Here is a 20,487-nt window from a genome sequence, read left to right as displayed (position 1 = left end):
AAAGTTGGGGTGGATATAATGAGGGCTTTTAAAAATTATTTTTTCTTTTTTTTTTTTATAAAAAAATTATTTCCAAACCACCCCCTTGGTTTTTTATTATTTTTTTTTTAAATTATAAATAACTCAATATATTATCCACATGGCACTATTCCCGAACCATATTTAAAGAAGATAAATGTAAAAATCTTTAAATATGTTTCATAATTTACTTGGGGGCTTTCCTTTTTTTTTTTTTTTTTTTTTTTTATAAAGTAATTTAAAGATTAATAATAACGCAGTTTTAAAAGTACCAATTTTAAATTAAAATTAATATTTTTTATTAAAGTTTATCTTTTTCATCATCATCATCATTTTATTATTAAAACATTATTAATCCCCTTACCTCCCAGATGTGGAAATTTAAATAAAATAATTAAATAAATAAATCAATCAATAAATCAATAATTTATATTTGTTTAAAATAGTAATTAATTATAATATATAGTCCATATTTTTTTATACTTTATAAATTTATAATATTACTTATAGATCATCATTAACGTATAATTGTTTTTGTGTTGGTGGTGGTGGGGGAGTTAAAAATAACAACAACAAATATACAAAAAATTAGTTTTTATAAATTTTTTAAATATCTTTATTCTTAATTTGATCCTATATTTTTTGAAAGGAATAATAAAATAATAAATAATAATAAATAAACAAAAAAACAAATAAATAAATAAATAAATAAATTTAAAGTTTAGATGGTATATGCGCATGTATAAAATTATATTTTGTAAATTAATTTATACTTGATATATTATTTAAATAATCATAATCAGTATTAATAAATATATAAAGTACATATATAGTATTATTATTATTATTATTTTTATTCCTTTATTATTTTTATTTTTATTTTTATTTTTGTTTCATTTATTAAATATTTAATTAAAAAAAATAAAGTGCCTTATTTTATTTTTGTTGTTTAGAAATAATATGGTTATTTATGTGTGGGTGAATATTTATGTGTTTGGGGGATGGTGTATAGCATACACTAGTAAATAATTATTAATTTATTAATAAATAGAATAGTGAAATGGTGGGTTAAACAAAAATAATAATTTATTATGTTATTTGTACAACAAGTTGTTAATAATTTTTAATACAGCAATAACAATAATAATAATAACAAAAATAATTTAGAGTTTTTGTTTTTGTTCTTATTGCTGGTTTTTTTTTTCTTTTCTTTAATTAATGCATTATGATAATACAAATAACATTTAAAATCAGCAGTATGATCATTAGCAATACTCACACACCCACATTATTTCTCCTTTAACACACACTGTCACAAATTGAAAAGAAAAAAAAAAAAAAATCATATCCTCAACTAGTACCATCACACACACATACATACATACACATGCATTAGTTCTCTCTTTCTCCCTTATATCAAAAATAATTTAATAATTTTATAAAAATAAAATAAAGGTTGTTGTGTGTGTGATTATCATTATCTCAAATATCTCAACAATCTCAAAATATTTATTAAAATTTAATTTATAAATAATAATTTTTATTTTTATTTTTATTTTTATTTTATTTTATTTTTTTCTTTAAAATAAAAAATAATAGTTTATTTCAACTTTAATCTTTATGTTTTAATTAAAATAATAATAAGAATATTTATATACTTTATAAATAAAAATAATAATAATATTAATAATAGTAATAATAAAATAATAATAATTAAGAACTGCTGTATATATTTTTTGTTTTGTTTTTTTTATATTGATGATCGATTATAAATTGATAATTAACTTAACAATTGTTAAAAAACCCACGAAATCTCAACCACCCCTACACTCAATTATTATTTTATAAATTATCAAAAATAATAATAATTACATACATAGTACATATATATAAATAGATATACACATTTTCAAAAAAAAATATTTTTTTTTTAATTCACACACACATTTGTATAAATACACAAAAGTACACTTTGCTCAACAACAACAACAACAATAACAATAACAATAACAATAACAATAACAATAAATAATTATCCGTCTACCTTTATTTAATAAATATTTTTATAAAATTAAAAGATCAATATATATTACAGGTATTAATTTAATTAATTAATTTGATAAATAATAATTTTTTTATAACACACACACACACACACACTCACTCACTCATAAAAATAACATCATAAAATCATCACAAAATACCACATACTCTTTAACTCTCATTCAAAAATATTAAAGAAAAAAAAAAAACTACCCCTTCATCCATATAATCATATTATGTTTTTTGGAAATACACAAGGATTATAATTTTTTTGTTGTTTATGTTTTTATTTTTTTTTTATTTTCTCTTTTTTTCAATATAAATTTTTGTTAACACACACCACACTCTTTCACACATAACAACAACATAACAACACACACTCTCTTAAAATAACTTGATAGTAATAATAACAATAATTTATTTTAATTAATTCAATTATTTTATTTTTAATTTATTTTTTAAAATTTAATTTATTTTTGTTTTATCATTATATTATCAGTATTTTTATTATTATTTTTATTATTATAATATAAATAATATTTAAACATAGAGTGTAATATCAGTTTTTTTTTTTTTTTTTTTTTTTTTTTCTTTGTTTTTAATTACTTAATTTTAAAGTTTTCTAAAATTTACATATATATAATATTATAGTTACATATAAAAAAAAAAGATAACAAATAAAATAGCAACAAACAACCATTAATATAAATTGTAAAATTTTATTATTTTTATTTTTTTTATTAATAAAATTCAACAAATAATAAAGATATTCCAAAGCTTGAATAAAGCTTAGATTTTTTTAATTTTAAATTCATCACACCTTATTGTTCTATAATAGATTATAATTGTTTTACACCATATTCCATTTTCCTTAAAAAGTGCACCATTTAAATAGCAATATTTCCACAAAATAAAATTAAATTGGATTTTTATTTCTTTTCTTTTCCATTCCTATCAAAAAAAAAAAAAACACCCACAAAAAACCTTTAAACAATTGGTCCAAAATAAATATTTTTTTTAAAAAAAAAAAATTCAAAACAGACATTTGGAACCACACAAAAAAACAAAACATAACCAATAATTAATTAAAATTTTGTTGCCAAAAAAACCATCTTTTTTATTTTTATTTTTTTGATCAAAATATTTTTTATTAATTAAAAAAAATCAAATTAATTATAAAATTTTTCCATTTTTCAAAAAAAAAACTTGTTGTTATTTTTAAATTTTTTTTTTTTTTTTTTCACACACATATACACATTATTTATGTATTATTCTAACAAATTTTTTTTTTTAATATAGAACAGATTTTTTTCAAGATTTTTAGTTATAATTAAAAAATAAGTTCATAAATATATTAATAATAACATTTGAATAGATATCTTTTTTTTTTTATAAATAAATATAAAATTTTATTTTTTTATTTTTTTTTTTAAATAAATAATAAAAAAAATTAAATAAAAATGACATCATTAGCAAATAGATCTCAATTAATGTATTTAAATCAACAATCAATGTATCATAATAGTAATAATAATACACCACCACCCATGAAACAAGGTCAACAACACAATGTTGATAGAGATGATTATGATTCATATGATCAACCATATTATAATAATTCACCACAACAATACAGTAATAATAACAATAATAGCAACAATAGTAATAATAATAATAATAATGGATATAATCAACATCCACATTATAATCAACAACAATACCATCATCACCAATATAATAACCAATCATCACCACAATCACAATATAATTCATCACAAACAAGTTTATCAAAATTATTATCAAGATCAAATGATATGATAATTGAAAATCAAGATGACCCATCAAAAAAGAAAAGAAAAAGAACATCACCAGACCAATTAAAATTGTTAGAAAAGATTTTCCTCGCACACCAACATCCAAATTTAAATTTAAGAAGTCAATTAGCTGTTGAATTACAAATGACAGCTAGATCGGTTCAAATTTGGTTCCAAAATAGAAGAGCTAAAGCCAGAAATATGGAATTTAAACCACAACCAAATCATGGTGGCTCAGATTTAATTTACAGTGCTTTGGGTGGTTCACCAGGCGGATATTCCTCACAAAGAAATATTAATAAATACTCTGGTATCGGAAGTAGTGGTGAAAAATTCTCTGTTGCATCTGCTTGGAATCGTATTCTTTTACAACCAAATAATGTTGATTTCCTCATTCGTTATAATCCAGACGATCCAACTTCAATCGATGTTAATGCTCGTGATAGCAAAGGTCTTTCTTTACTTTTTACTGCCGCCTTTTTGGGTTATGAATATCAAGTTAGAAGATTAATCGAAAGTGGTGCCAATCCAAATATTAAAGATAGTCAAGGTAATACTCCATTAATTGCTGCCTCTTTATTAGGTAACCAACCAATTGCCGAGTTTTTACTTCAACATCGTGCCGATCCAAATCTTGTCAATGATGATGGTGTATCACCATTATACTCTGCATGTAAAGGTGGCCATATTAATATTGCAAGTTGCTTATTAGAAAATAATGCTGAGGTCTATGTTAAAACTAAACAAAATGGTGAAACCCCACTCCACATTGCTTCTTTAAAAGGTTTTGAAAAAATTTGTAAATTGCTATTAGAAAACGAAGCCAAGCCAACTGTATTTGATGTTAATAACCGTACTCCACTTCATCACTCATCAATTATGGGTTACTATCCAATTGCAAAATTATTACTCCAAAATGGTGCTGATCCAAATGCTATCGATGGTGAAGGCCGTTCACCACTACACGCCTCTGCATTAATGGGCCATGATCTCATCACCCGACTCTTATTGGAAAGTAAAGCAAATCCAAATATTCAAGATGCTGAAGGTTATGCTGCAATCCACTATGCTGTAAGAGAATCAAGAATTGAAACCGTTAAGAATTTAATTAAAGTACCATCAACACAATTAAATTCAAAGACTAATATGGGCCAAAATTTAATTCATTTATCTGTTCAATATGGTTCATTAATGATGGGTCAAATGATATTTGAAACTAAAGGCTATTCAATTGATGTAGATGATATGGATAATCAAGGTTACACCCCATTATACTTGGCAGCAAAAGCTGGTAAACAAAATTTTGTAAAATATTTATTATCAAAAGGTGCTTCAAAAAAACTAGCATTGGAAAAATTAATTCAAGAAAATCAAGATAAAGAAATTATTCAAATTTTAGAATCAACAAAAGTTAATACAAATAATAATATAAATAATAATGAAAATATAAATAATAATAGTTTTGAAAATAATAATAATAATAATAGTAATAATAATAGTAATAGTAATAATATAAATAATAATATAAATAGTAACAGTTCAAATTCATCATCAAATAATATACACTCTAAAATAATAGATGACGATGATGATTATTATGATAGAGTTTATAAAAAATCTTATACCAACAAAATTATTTCCAACTCTTTCACCTATAATCAACAAAAACCAAATATTTATGATGATTAGTTTTTTATATAAAATAATACTTTTTTTTTTTTTCAAAATATAAATTAATTATATCTGCTTCCTCCAAAAACCCTCAAATTATGTAAATAAATTAATATACCTTTTTTTTTTTAAATTAAAAAAAAAAAAAAAAAACTTTATTTTAAAACTATTTTTAATTTTTTTTTAGAAAAATATTGTATTTTCTTTTTTTTTTTTTTTGATATTAGAAAGTATCTCCTTTAATTACTTTTATATGACTTGGTAAGTCCAATGGTAGTTTGTATCTTGTTGGTAAAACTAGAGTTTCTAATGATTGTGGGAGGTGATCTTGGAAAAGGGGTTGAGTGAAACAATTTGAAAAAATTACTTTTTTTAAGTTTGGAGGTAAATCATTTTTCTTGATTGGTTGGTTAAATGAATTTCCAAAATATATATATTCGACATTATGTGGAATGCTTCCTTGGGTGAGAGGTTGTCCAAAACTAACACCAAAAATTAGGTATTTTAATGATGAGGGAAGAGAATCTTTTTTGATTGGTTTGTTATATTTAAGGCCGAATCTTAATTCGGTAATGCCTTGTGGTATCACACCTTTTTCAAGATCTTGTGAAAAAGAGCCACCCAGGGTGAGAGTTTTAATTGAGGTTGGAAGAACACCTCTATTGATCGTTTTTGAAAAGGAAAAGCCAAATGCTAAAGTTTCGCATGTATTTGGAATATAACCCTTTTTAATTATCTGGTTAAATCTTTCTGATAGTCTAATAAATTTAACACCTGATGGTATTAAGCCCTATATTGAAATACATGTTAGTATACTAAAGTTTATGTTATGATTGCAGTTTGTTTTAATATATTTACCTCTTTTAGAGGTTGATCAAAGTCATTCCCCAAATCTAGAAGAGTAACAGAAGATGGAATCGATAATGGTAGTAATGGTTGGTTAAAGTTTTTGGATAATTTCAAAACTGTTACAGAGGAAGGAATTATATTTTTTTTAATTGGGTGGTTAAAAGCACCACCTAGTTCGAGGGATGTAACACTTCGAGGAATATCCTTTTCTTTAAGCGGTTGATTAAATAGGTAACCAAACCTAAGTGTATGAAGGTTTGGAGGAAAGTCTAGTTCTTTAATTTGCTGATTAAAGCGATAGCTAAGAGTAAGAACTTTCAAAGATGTGGGTAGGAGGTTGGGTCGCAGGGGATGGTCGAAATTTTCACCAAGAGATAGTTCTAGTAGGTCTGGCAAATCGCCTTTTTTAATTGGATGATTGAAATATCTACCTAGAGTTAGCTTTTTAACTGTTGGAGGAATAATATGAGGTTCCAATGGAAAATTGTATTGGTTTGAAAGTTTTAGTTCAACTAGTCCCATTGGAATGTGGCCTCGTTTAAGTTGTCTATTAAAAGAATTGCCTAAATCTAGTGATTGTAATCCGACTGGTAGTGATCCTATATTTAGATCTTGATTATATTTCGAATGAAAATTTCCATATTTATCGACAATTCTTATTTTATGTGTTCCAAAAACCAAGTGCTTTACACTCCCTGGTATGGTGTTAGGCTCTATAACTTTATTAAAACGGTTGCCAAATATGAGGGTCTTTACTGACGGAGGAATATCATTGATTAATACTTCCTCAATAATATCATAGACCAAGGTTGTGATGTAGTCTCTGTTTTGAAATGATAATAATTCTTCCCTAGATCTGATAAAAACTTTATAATTTGCTTTATACAGGTCTAAATGTTCTTTTATTATACCTCTAATATAACAATTCCTCCATATAAGTAAAAAATAATCTTGATTTTCCATTAATTTATAAATTTGGTGATAATTTAAATTGAAAAAAAATTAAATTAAAAAAAATTAAAAAAAAAAAAATTAATTATAAAATTATTTTCAATAAATTTTTTTAAAAAAATAAGGAAAATTATCAGATAAATAAATTCATTAATTATTTTATTAATCATATTTTTGTAAATTAAATTAAATTAAATATAAATAGAAAATGAGTTATTTATAAAAATTCAAATAAAATAAATGGTGTGTATTATTTCATTGTCCCAAAATATCTAAAGATATTTTTAAAATAGATTAAAATTTTGTTCTTTTTTTAATTTTTTTTTTAATTTATAATTCTTACACTAAAATTTAAATCTCCAATGCAAAATTATTTGCATGAATAATCAAATGAAATTTCATAACCCCAGACAGATTATATTTTTTTTATTTTTTTTTATTTTTTTTATTTTTTTTTGTTTTCATTTTTTTAATTTTTTGTTTTTTTTTATTTTTTTTTTTTTATTTCCTACTTTTAAATTCTGGGAGTTTTTAAATAAATAAAAAGATAAATAAACAATTCAAATTTATAAATAATATAAAAAAATGAAATTAATCACAGTTTTAGTATTAATTGCTAGTATCTTATTTTTGGTTTTACCATCATCATCATTTTCAATAAACCATAATAGAAACCATAATAGAAACCATAATAATCATAAAAATCATAATAACAAATATGGAGATGAACCATTTCAACCAGCTAAACCAATTCCAAACTTAACCTATAAAACAATGTATATTTTAGATACAAGTGATTTTACATTAATCAATTCAACACTCATCAATATCTATAATGCATACCACGATCCAAGATTAGTAAACAATTTAGAAATTTTATTAGTAGTTTTCGGTAAAGGTGTCGAAGTTTACATGAACACCAATCCAGAATTCCAACCAATGTTAAAGGAATTAACTGTACTTGGTTGCACATTTGCTTTGTGTAACAATACCATCAACGCATACCACATCAATGTTGAAGCCGACTTATTCCCAGGTGTTAACCCAGTTCCATCCGGAAATGGTGAAATCATTTTAAGATTACAAGATGGTTGGACTAGTGTTCACCCATAACTTTAATAAACAAATTAACATAAACATAAACTACTTTTATAAAACTATTTTTATTATATTTATTTAAAAAAATTTAATTGTACATTTAAAATTGGTTATTTAGATATTTTATCTTGTAGAAACATTAATTATAGAATGGTTTGAATGTAGCTGATATGAAATTCTTTCATATACTAAATGTGGGTTATATTTGTTTGTAATATTGAACTCTTTGATATTAAAGTGATTTGATTTAATGAATGATACTAAACTGTGAAGATTTTCATTGTTTGTATTGATATCAAAAGAAATGGAGTATATATCAATCATAGTGTTGTATTGTTCTATTACTGATAGCATATGTAGGCCTTCCAAAATTTCACTTTCTAATGCTTCAGTTACTCCAGAGGTTATAAATAAATTTCTAATGGTCCTATTATTAACCATTACTTCATTATTAATAATGTTTACAAAATACTTGGCTGGTATTGTAAGATTTTGAATTGATTTGTTACATGATATACCCTTTAGTAATTGTGGATCTATTTCAACAGAGTCAGAAAAGAAGGAGAATGATTTGATGTTGGATAAAGGACTTGCTAAAATTGATCCAAAGCCACCATAGATTAAAGATGTTTCGATATTACTGAACATAGATCGACCTAAAATATTCCCTTGATCATTAATTGATAATCTTTGAAGTGTTTGATCATTTGATAATACCTTTACAATGTTTTCCCAACTTTCTTGATTGTGATTGTTGTTTTGATTATTAGCTTCTTCATCAGAAATGCCTAGAAGGTTGGTTTTATTGTTGAAGATTAGTTTATTAAGAGTAGTATCAAATCTAAATTTCTTTAGTTTTCTTGTAGATGTTTGGTAATTGTCCATATAGTTGTTTTTATTAAAGTTATATGTTAATATTAAATGATCAATATTTATTTTTGATTTCTTTGTTTGGTTGAATTTAAGTTTTAAGAGTATATTTGATGAAGAGGAGTAGTCATCTTGAAATGAAATATTATAGATATCATTTAGCTTTAATATATTTTTCAAACCATCTCTTTGACCATGATCATTGACACTTACTCTGTTAATTTTATTTAAACAATCTTTAGAGTTATTTAATAGTTGAATATAGTTTTCAGGTTGTGAAGTTGATGATAGTGATAGGTTAAAATTAAAACAATCTGGGAATCTTCTGATATTTTTAATTATATTATTTGACTCCATGTAATCAAAAGAATGAACTAAAATATTTTTATTATTGAAATTATAATCATTATTATGGTGGTTGTTATTATCGTTATTGTTATTGTTATTGTTATTGTTACTGTTATTAATATTATTAATATATCTATCTAAATGATTAGAGGTAAGAATCATATCGTATAAAATATTTAAGTTTGATAATTTAATTATTTTATATTTATTATGGAGATTATGAGTAGGATTTTCAATTAATGGGTAGAGTGCAAAATAGTTTTTATAATTAATTTGTAATGATAAAATATTTGATACATATTTAAACCATTGTTTGCATACTAATGAAAATTGTATTACCTCATTATTATTATTAAAAACTGAATTATAGTAGGAAACTGATAATTTATTATAAATATAAACCAATATACAATTTAAAATATATTTGTATAAATAATTTGGTAGTTTAATTATTTTTTTATTCATTTTTTATAAATTTTATTTAATTATATAGTTATATTTATTTTTTATTGTTATTTTATTATTAGTATTTTTTTTTTTTATTTTAATAAAATTAAGAAACAGTAAAAAAAAAAAAATTTAATTTAAAAAAAATGTAAATTAAAAAAAAATTAAATGCTATTTTTAAAATAAATAAAAAAATAAAATGGGAATCACCCTTATTGAGATTAAAAGAAAAAAGATGTTTTTACAAACATAAAATTAATAAAGTAAAAAAAAAAAATTATATTAAATTTGGTAATATCAATAATTTAGTATTTATGATTTTAAATTATATCGATTCAGAGAAAAACTATCATCAATTGAAATAAAATTTTTTTTTATTTAATAGTTATTTGGTTTTGGTTTATAGTTATTTTCAATGATGAAAAACATAAAAAGGCAAGTTACCAATAATTTTTTCATATATATATTAATATATTAATTTTATTATTTGCAAATAAAAAAATATAAATAAAATAAATTATTTCAATTTATTTCCAATTTTTTTATTTTTTTTATTTTTTTTATTTTTTTTATCAAATAAATAATAAAACAATTCAAAGATAAACAATAAAATAAAAAAGATTATTTAATTTTTTTATCAAGTACTAAATAAAATAATTCTTTGATAATTTCCACATTTTTTCTTTTTTTATTTTTTTTAAAAAAAAAAATTAAAAGAATTGGTGATAAGATATTTTTTTTAATTTTTTTAATTATTTTTTTTTTTTTAATTTTCATAATTTTTTTTTTTATAAATAAATTAATTATTTTTTTTTAAATCATACCTTTTACAATTACAATTAATAATAATATTATATATATATATTTAGATAAACCTACAAAATAAATAAAAATGATGTTTTTTAAAAAAATAGTATCACCATTAACACCAGACTCATCATCGTCAAATTCACATTCAATACACGATTATAAAGAAGCAAATTATTATAATTATTATAGAGTTTTAGAAAATAAAAATACTTTAGAATCAGAATTTAGAAGAAGAATATGCTTAATGCCCCAAAACAGTTTACAAAATGTTTTTAAATTAGAAAATTTCGATATTACATCTGAATTAAATGATACCTCAATTGTATCAGTATGGACCCAAGAATATTCCAACGATTCAAAGTCGCCAGTCGAAGCCAATTATAAAATTCCATTATCTCCAAGTAGTGTTGTATCAAGATTCGTTGTAGAATATAAAGACAAGATTTTAGAAGCAAAAATTAAAGAAAAATCAAAAGCCAAAGAAAAATATGCTGATGCTATTGCATCGGGTGGTCAAGCATTCATGGGTGAGAAAACTGATGATGGTCTCTTCAATTTTATGATTGGAAATTTACCACCAGGAGAAAAGGTCACCATTAGACTCACCATTGTTTCTGAAATTGGTACCCATTTAAATAGTTTACACTATTGTTTACATCGTTTTATGTTCCCATTAAACAACTTTAAATTCAATTACAATTTAAATATTTCATTATCATCTCCAATGAAAGATATTGTAATTGATAGTTATAAACCATCCATTAAATACTCTGACGGCAAAAAGAAGGCCAATGTTCAATTCACTTCAACAGGTGTCCCAAAGAATGTCATTGCAATTATCGAGCCAGAAACATCCGATAAGCCACAATCATTAATTGAATACGATCAAAAAGAAAAAACCTGTGCTTTAGCATTAAACTTTTATCCAGTTTTCGATGATGTTTGTGTCGAAGATATAAGTCAAAAATCTGAATATATTTTTGTTGTCGATTGTAGTGGCAGTATGTCAGGAACTCCAATTACTAAAGCTAAAAGGTAAATATTTTAAATTATTCATATTTCATTATTTGTTTTAATTATAATAAATTTATTAACAATGCATTTTTTATATTATTTAGAGCACTAGAAATTTGTGTAAGAAGTTTAAGTGAACAAAATAAATTTAATATTTATTGTTTTGGTTCTGGTTTCAATAAAGTTTTCCCAGAGTCATTGTTATACAATGATGAATCATTAGCTATGGCTTCAGCCTATATCGATAATATCAGTGCAAATTTAGGAGGTACTGAATTATTACCACCAATTAAAGATATTTTAGGTAAAGATAGTGATGCAGAGTATCCAAGACAAGTTTTCCTTTTAACTGATGGTGCAGTAAGTGCTAGAGATCAATTAATTGACTATGTAGGCAAAGAAGCAAATACAACCCGTATGTTCACTTTTGGTATTGGTACAAGTGTCGATAAAGAATTGGTTATTGGTTTATCAAAAGCCTGCAAAGGTTTTTATGAATTCATTCTCGATAATGGCGATATGGAAGATAAAGTTATGAAACTTTTAAGCATTGCAAACGAACCAACTCTTGCCAATATCAAAATTGAATGGGGTGATTTACCAGTTACCCAATCCCCATCAACTATCAGACCAGTATTCAATCGTGAAAGAATGATGGTCTATGGTATTTTAAATAAAGAGCCAAGCAGCATCAGTTCACCAGTCACAATTCAAATGGTAGGTGATGGTCCATTAGGTGAACAATTAAGATTCCCAATTACTTTAGATTTTACTAAAGTCGACTCATCATCAACTCAGGTCCATACACTTGCAGCCTATAAACAAATTCAAGATCTTGAAGAGGGTGAAAGAAAACAAAATAAAGATAACAAAGATAGAATTGTAGAGTTGGGTAAAAGATATGGTTTAGTTTCAAAACATACCTCATATATTGTAACTTCCGAAGGTGAAGGTGAGGTTACCGAGGAATCAATGAAGTCTGTTAATGTATTAGAGGCCCAAGAAGAAAGATTTAGACTTCAACAATCACCAATCAGAGCAACTGGTATTTCTAGAGGCGGTGGTATGGTTAAAAGTAGAAAAATGTCTGATCAGTCATCTCTTTCTTTTATGTCGTCTGTTTCAGCCCCACTACAACCATCATCATCAAACTATTCAAGCATGCCTTGTCCACCACCACCATCACCATCACCATCAAACTATTCAAGCATGATTTGTCCACCACCACCACCACCAGGTGCCTCACCATCATGTTATTCAAGCATGCCTTGTCCACCACCAGGAGGTGCTCCACCACCACCAAGATCATCATCAATGTCTAGATCAATGGCACCAACTTCAACATCACAATTAGATTCTTTTAGATCACTCTCACCAAAAGGTAACAGTCTCAGCAATAATGATCCATTAATTAATTTACTTAAACTACAAAAAGCCAATGGTTCATTTGAAAAAAATTCAGTCACCCAATTCAACATCGATATGACTAAAGCTCCAGTAGAACTTTCCAGTAACACAAACGAAAATATTTGGTCCACTTTGTTAGTTATCGCTAAAATCGCCAAAGATTTTTCATCTCAAAAATCACAATGGGAGCGTGTAATTCTTAAATCAACTAAATGGGTAAAACAACAATTAAAAGCTTTAAATCTTTTAGATTCATTTGATAAGTTTGAAAAATTATCAAAATCACTTGTATAAATAAATAAAATAAATTAAATTAATAAATAAAAAAATAAATCTTTTTTTTTTTTTTCTGAAAATATAAATAATAAATATAATGTTTAATTTATTTTTATTTTTAAATTTATTTTTTTTTTTTTTTTTTTTTGATATATAAGAAATATAAGAGGATAAATGGATTGTATAATTGTTTAAATTTTAATAGTGTGTATTTTTTTTATAAATGTGTTTTTCAATTCTGCAAGTTAAACCCATACAATCTATAAACTTTAATTGGAAATCACCATAAATAAATTATTATTTCCGTATTTCAAAATGATTATGTTTTGTTTAAATAAATATTATTTCTACTGAAATATTTTTATTATTGGATTTATTTTTTTTACATATAAACTAAAGAGGTTGTTCTGTTTTAAGTAGAAATTAAATTGGGTGAGGATACATTTTTATTTATAAAAAAAATTTAATTAAAAATTAAAAATTAAAAACTATATATAAATTTTTAAAATAAATAAAAAAAAAAAGAAATAGAGGAATAAATTTGTGATAATATTTGCATGTTTTATTTATTTTGATTTAATTTTTTATTTATGTTAAAATTTATTCCTTTTATATTTTAGTGGGTTATAATTTTCAAATAATTATTTTTTTATATTTATTTTTTAATTTTTTTTTAATTTGAACAATTTATCAATATAAAAAGTTTATATGATTGTATGGAATGTTTGTATTGATGATTTTCATAGGTGTTGATTGATGAAAATTTATTAAAAAAAAAAATAAAAATAATTTTAAAAAAATAAATAATTTAAATTTAAAATTATTTTTTTTTTAATTTTTTGTTTTTATATTTTCTCCGTTATTAATTTTTAATAAATTTTTTTTTTTGATCTGCAATATTTATTTTTTAACAAACATATGCCCATATTAATTTAACTATGATGCACAATAATAATATTTATGATAATTTCAACAATAATATATATAATAATAACAATATAAATTATAATAATAATATTCATAATAGTAGTAGCAGTATAAATAATCCAAACATTTTTTCTTTTTCACAAGGTAAAACCAAGAAACAAAATAAATACTTGGATAAAATCAAATTTTTAACAAATGAAAACTCACAATATATAGACAAGATATCAGAATATCAATTGCATATTAAAAAATTAGAAAAGGAATATAATGATAAATCACAAGACAACATCTTTCTTCGTAGAGATTTAGAAAAGAAGAAAGAATCTATAAAGAATTACAAAAAAGAAAATGATTCCCTGAAAGAAAAGCTTGAAGCAATGTCCAAAGAAAAAGATAATTTAGAAATTAAAATCAATGACTTACAAAACGAGAACCAAAGATTAAAATTGGATGCAAACACTGGAGAGACCAATGATTTTTCTTCAAGAAATTTAAATGAAAATGAAAGTTCAAAAATTCAAAGATTATTGGCTTCTAATAGAAAGTTGAAAGCTGATAAATATAACTTGGAAAATAAAATCAAAGCACTAACCAAAACATCAGAAGATATAGTCGAGATCACAAGGAAGGAACAAAAATTACAAGAAACTTTATCAGAAAAAGCAAAAGAGATTGTCCATTTAATTTCATCAATTGGAAACTTAAATAACAAAGTTGAAAGTTTAGTTCAGGAAAATCGTAACTTGGCACAATCAAATGTAAATTTAAAAGAAAGGGTTAAGCAAATAGAAACCGAATCCGCCAATGATAGTTCTATTTTAAAAGCTCAAATTAATTATATAAATTTACAAATGGGTGAAATAGAAAAAAAACTTCAAGAGTCAAACGAAATCAATGAAGTTTTTAAATATACAATCAGTTATATGATGAAAGAAAAGAATCAGTTGATTCAAGACAAGTTAAATCAAACTAGCGAATTTAATCAAATAAGATTAAAAGAAAAAAAACAATTCTCAAAATTAAAAGGTTCATTGGTATTTTTATATTTATCCACCTGCTATTGGTCAAACACTGAACCAATTTCATCAAAATTCACCCCCAATCAACAACAACAACAACAACAACAACAACAACAACAACAACAACAACAACAACAACAACAACAACAACAACAACAACAACAACAACAACAACAACAACAGCAAAAGATAAATGAAGAGTTAAAAGAAAAAGAAAGGCTAAGGAAATTAAAAGAAGAAAGAGAAGCCAAAGAGCAAAAAGAAAAAGAAGCCAAAGAGTTAAGAGAGAAAATGGAAAGATTAAATTTAGAAAGAAATGAAAGAGAAAAAATAGTACAAAAAATAACTCAGGCTCGTACTCCATACGATATTTTCGACTTTATATCCCCATATCAATTTATTAATGAGGCTATTAAAGAAAAAATCAACTCCCATTATAGGAATTTATCTAAATTCGTGCACCCAGACAAGAGTGGTTTAACAGATGAAATTTTTAAAAAACTTACAGACTTCCGTAACAAATTAATATAGATTATTTAATAGTTTAAATTGTATATAATAAAAAAAAAAGTTTATTTTAGTTAATTATTTTGTTTATTTATTATTTATTATTTTATTTATAGATTATTATTATTATTTATATTTTATTCTTTTATTTCTTTTAGTTTTAGATCAATTTTTTTTATGAATTTCTTTTCTACTTTCTTTTTATAAATTAAATACACTATAGCTACTATTAAAATTGAAAAAATTGCCACACAACCTACAACAATACCTGCAATTTTAGCACCTGATAATTTTGACTCTGATGAACATGTAGGATTTGGCGAATTGGAAGCTGAATTACTATCTACCAATACTGAAAAATCAGGATCAATAATTGAGCTACTACCAAACCATGGTATTGAAATACCGATATATGTTTGAACTTGATTTGGATTGACTATTGGGTTCATTTCAGAATCTAATAGTTCGTTCCTTAATAATACAACAGTGGGCTCTTCTGTGTCTTTATTTTTAATTATTCCCCTTTTGATGAATCTGCCATATAATGATCTGTTTTCAATTTGAATCTTTAGATAATTGGAATTATCACCTGCTGTAGTTTCGCCATATTCTTTAGCTGAACAAGCATTTTGATTATTTGAATTAAACGATGCTGACATTACCAACTGTAAAGAATTTAAAGTACTTTCAAATGGATATTCAGATATTTCGATTGTATACTTTAATGATGAGGGGTTCATAGTAAAATTTTCACCTGCAAATTCAATATTGGTTTGGTTTGTAAACCATTTTAATGTTACTGTAATTTGAACTGTTGTAGTATCAATTGTAATATTAGAAATGTATCTATTTGAAAAAGAATCTATTTCTTTAAATATCCATGATTTGAATGTAAAGTTTTTAACTGGTTTATTGTCTAATGAAATTTCTCTTAAAGAATCGATGGTTATTAATGATTTATAAAATGATGAAAATTCATCTCCACTGACAGGAATCTCTACAGTTGGGTCAGTGTTATTAATATTTGGTTTTGGAACAATAATTATTTGAGATGAGCAATCTTTACCTACAAAAGGTGAAAAACATACACAACCTTGGTTTTCAATACACGTTCCTTGTAATCGACCACCACATAATGGTGATCCCAAACACTCTTGTGGCCTATTTGATGGGATTGGTGTTGTTGGAATATCCTGAAAAGATTCTGATTTATTAAAATAAACTGGTATTATTTTAATGGTATATGGTTGTGTATTTTGGATAGAAACTTCGAAAGGTCCTTTTATATCATTGTCTTTCATTGGAATTTTTAAAACTGTTTGACCTATTACTGTTGGAACATATTGTATAATTGTTCCATTTAAAAAGTTTACATCAATCAGAAATACACTACCGAATCCTCTACCATATACTATTATATCAGCATATGAATATAAAAAGAATGGTTCATAACCAGTAAGAATTGGAGTTGATGAATAAACACTGGTATCAATGAGATTAAGAAAACCTGATGTACCTATGGTATTTCCATCATTGGTCATTACTCCAGAGGCTGATACCAAGACTGAATCAGGGTACCCAAACCCTAAAGGAACCTCAACAGTACACTCGTAATCAAACCAATAATCAATTTGAAATTTCAATTGTAAATCATATTCCATAATTTTCATTGTACTTGATGTTAAATATAATTTTGGTAATTGGTTCATTTGAACAACACCTAATGTTGAAATACTATAAATAAATTTAACTGTTCTATTGACTCCACCAACATCTAATTGTTCGAGACTTTTCTGTATAGTGGATTGGGTTATCTGATTATTTATTGGAACATATGGATCACATATTGAAGTTGTTTTTAAAAATTCTAATGAGACATTTAAATTTCTTAATGGATTAACTTCCGTTTGTACCATTTTTTCATGTTTTGCAAATTTTGATATTCTTTTTCCCACATCTTCTAAATATATATATTCGAATAAAAAATCTTGAGCTATGCATGGGGTTTGAATATTTAAAATAAAGTCGTATGTGCTATTAATTTTATTACCTAAAATTGCATCTGAAACTGTGAAATTATACTTGTAAGAAGAAAAATCGAATGACCCTATTGCTTTAAAATACCCGTTACTAAAACCATTAACTTGATCAGTGATTGTTACTCTCCACCCAACCTGGCCAAACTGATTTAAATTAATTATATTTGAAATTATTGGACCATCGTTATCTAATTTGCTTTTTGAAACTATTAAAGGTGTTAGGATTGAGCTATATATTTTTACATGAGGCGAGATAATAGCATATGGAATATTGCCAGTTATTGTATTCATTGGAATAATAAAGTCGCAATAAAATAAATTTAATTTTCTGCTCCAATTAACTGGGAATGTATCTTTAATATTTCCAAATATACTGTAACTACTTGACACTGGATCCATCAATTTGAAGATTAGTGGATAGTTAGAAGGAACATTAGCATTAAAATATATTGTATTATAACATGGTTTATTGAATACATCAATATTGTTTATAAAAAATGCTACATTCTTTAAATCCACTATATTTTAAAAAATATTAATATTTAGTTTAACAAATTTTAATTATTAAATTGTTCAACACTTACATTCTACCTTTTGAAGAGGGGGTCTAACATATACAGGATGTTGTAACTTATTTTTTGAAATTAATTCTTTTGTGTATGCAGAAAAGGAGTTACCATAAAAATCAGAAACAATGAAAGAGCTAAATTTTGAAATATCTGGAATTATCATTTCAAAGAGTCCATTTTTATTAGATCCTGAAACCAAAGTTTCGCATCCATAATTTATAGGATCATAATCACTATTTAATAAGAAACCTGAAACACCGCTTTCATCAATAACTTTAACTGTCAATAAATATTTAAGTCCTATAATTTGTATAACATCAGCAAACTCTATAACAGGAGGATATGTATCTGAAATAAAATATTTTATCAGTTTGTGTATTAAAATTTTAATTTAATAGTTAAAAATAATATCAAAATACCTGTTGAAATATTTGGTTCTGGGTTATTTATTTCTATAGCCTTTTCAAAACCTCCTGGATAGCTGTATAGTTTGAATTTAGTAATAGAATCTGATAACCTTGAATGAAATAAATTAGAATATATAATACTATCACCTGAATAACTAAAAAAACCATATGGAAAGGTAGAAATCATTTTATCTGAATAAAAAGAATAAGTTGTTGCGTAGGCATCCTTTCGACTTATAAGAAAAGAAAGCCTCATATATTCTTCGTCTTGAATCGTTAAATAACCATTTTGAGGTGTATCAACCTGTAATTCTAAATAGGAAATGTTAAAATTCTTATAATATTTTATAAAAACTTAATACTATTAAAGTACTCACCTTTATAATCATTATTATTAAATATTATATTTTTTAAAAATGGCCCATTATAATACCAAATAAAATATGTATACTGACCTCGAATAAATGTATTTACAAAAGGAACAATATAGTAATAATATGAGACCCCCTCGATAATGTTTTGCCCGATTACCTTTGCATAAAAAGTTACAAACTCATCACATCTATATAATATGTAAGCCTGGTCATAAGATATATTTGATTTTAGCAATGCTACAGGTGTCCATAGAGTTGAATATTCAAGAAAAGGATATCCTGATTGCATTAATTGGATGTCTAAACTTTGAAAAGCATTGGGGTTTAAAGAAGGACTAAATTTGAAAGCTAAATTGTTATTTGGGAATGTACATATAAGTTCAAAAACATTGGTATCCAATATATAATTATAAAAAAATATATAATATATTTCTTTAGTGATTACAACAGAATTGAATTTTATATCCAGTGTTAATGTTTTTAAGAAATCTTCTATGTTTGCAATGGGATACTGTAAATTTTTTACTGATAGATAAAAATAAGATTCTCCTGTTTTTAGCTGTTCAATCCTACTATTCATGGGTGAAACTATCAATGAGTTGTAATCTAAACCTTTTTTTTTTTTTTAAAAAATTAATTTTAATGTTTTTTTAATTTATATATTTTATTTTTTAATAAATTTACTTACTTTGACACATAAAAAAAAAGCTAAATTTTAAAATAGCTGTTTCATTTATAAAACCAATAGTGAAGTGGTATTGAGAATTTGAGGGTTCTAATGTGAAATTAGCACTAAATGAACCATCTCCATTACTAGTACATTTTACTTTATTTTGATCAGCTATATCTATCTGAAAAGTGGGGCTTGGTACGTTTATGAGGGTGTATACATTATTAAAAATACATTGGGAGGATTGTGAGAATGTTGAATAGGCCATATAAATATTATCTGGGTGGCCGTATAAAGTCTGTGAGTTTATTAAATTAAAAAAAAAAAAGGATAAAAAAAAACAAAAAATTTTCGTTTTC

The 20,487-nt window shown here is 24.3% G+C and overlaps 6 protein-coding genes across 6 annotated transcripts; 3 read left to right on the top strand and 3 right to left on the bottom strand.

Moving 5' to 3' along the window:
• Positions 1-3,360: 3,360 nt before the first annotated feature.
• DICPUDRAFT_96898 (uncharacterized protein) lies at positions 3,361-5,714 on the top strand. Its single transcript, XM_003284941.1, has 2 exons — positions 3,361-4,314; positions 5,098-5,714. Exons 1-2 carry the CDS (start codon positions 3,522-3,524, stop codon positions 5,562-5,564), a joined length of 1,260 nt encoding a protein of 419 aa, XP_003284989.1. The 5' UTR covers positions 3,361-3,521; the 3' UTR covers positions 5,565-5,714.
• A 55-nt stretch (positions 5,715-5,769) lies between these two features.
• On the bottom strand, positions 5,770-7,358 carry DICPUDRAFT_75943 (uncharacterized protein; the record flags this gene model as incomplete). The annotated part of the gene is made up of 2 exons (XM_003284927.1): positions 5,770-6,336; positions 6,405-7,358. The coding sequence occupies 2 exons, from the start codon at positions 7,356-7,358 to the stop codon at positions 5,770-5,772; spliced, it is 1,521 nt and encodes a 506-aa protein (XP_003284975.1).
• A 690-nt stretch (positions 7,359-8,048) lies between these two features.
• Positions 8,049-8,459, top strand: DICPUDRAFT_22143 (uncharacterized protein; the record flags this gene model as incomplete). The annotated part of the gene is made up of 1 exon (XM_003284940.2): positions 8,049-8,459. A coding segment is annotated over one exon (411 nt), but the record flags the coding sequence as incomplete, so codon positions are not given.
• Positions 8,460-8,492: 33 nt separating this feature from the next.
• DICPUDRAFT_96896 (uncharacterized protein) lies at positions 8,493-10,165 on the bottom strand. Its single transcript, XM_003284926.1, has one exon. It carries the CDS (start codon positions 10,125-10,127, stop codon positions 8,568-8,570), a length of 1,560 nt encoding a protein of 519 aa, XP_003284974.1. The 5' UTR covers positions 10,128-10,165; the 3' UTR covers positions 8,493-8,567.
• Positions 10,166-11,001: 836 nt separating this feature from the next.
• On the top strand, positions 11,002-13,634 carry DICPUDRAFT_148826 (uncharacterized protein; the record flags this gene model as incomplete). The annotated part of the gene is made up of 2 exons (XM_003284939.1): positions 11,002-11,954; positions 12,038-13,634. 2 exons carry the CDS (start codon positions 11,002-11,004, stop codon positions 13,632-13,634), a joined length of 2,550 nt encoding a protein of 849 aa, XP_003284987.1.
• Positions 13,635-16,206: 2,572 nt separating this feature from the next.
• DICPUDRAFT_148824 (uncharacterized protein) lies at positions 16,207-20,396 on the bottom strand (the record flags this gene model as incomplete). The annotated part of the gene is made up of 6 exons (XM_003284925.1): positions 16,207-16,266; positions 16,330-18,626; positions 18,693-19,025; positions 19,097-19,396; positions 19,462-19,806; positions 20,147-20,396. 6 exons carry the CDS (start codon positions 20,394-20,396, stop codon positions 16,207-16,209), a joined length of 3,585 nt encoding a protein of 1,194 aa, XP_003284973.1.
• Positions 20,397-20,487: the final 91 nt, after the last annotated feature.

Source organism: Dictyostelium purpureum, assembly GCF_000190715.1.
Source record: "Dictyostelium purpureum unplaced genomic scaffold DICPUscaffold_35, whole genome shotgun sequence".
NCBI classification, from domain to species: domain Eukaryota; phylum Evosea; class Eumycetozoa; order Dictyosteliales; family Dictyosteliaceae; genus Dictyostelium; species Dictyostelium purpureum.
Note: the sequence above shows the minus strand (reverse complement) of the source record. Positions and strands in the feature narration are given on the sequence as shown.

What these genes read in the sequence shown, in the direction of transcription:
- DICPUDRAFT_96896 (XM_003284926.1), bottom strand. Translation starts at nt 10,127, where the DNA reads ATGAATAAAAAAATAATTAAACTACCAAATTATTTATACAAATATATT.
- DICPUDRAFT_96898 (XM_003284941.1), top strand. Translation starts at nt 3,522, where the DNA reads ATGACATCATTAGCAAATAGATCTCAATTAATGTATTTAAATCAACAA. An exon ending in TTCAATCGATGTTAATGCTC is followed by an intron (nt 4,315 to 5,097) that starts GTGATAGCAAAG and finishes TTGAAACTAAAG; the next exon opens with GCTATTCAATTGATGTAGAT.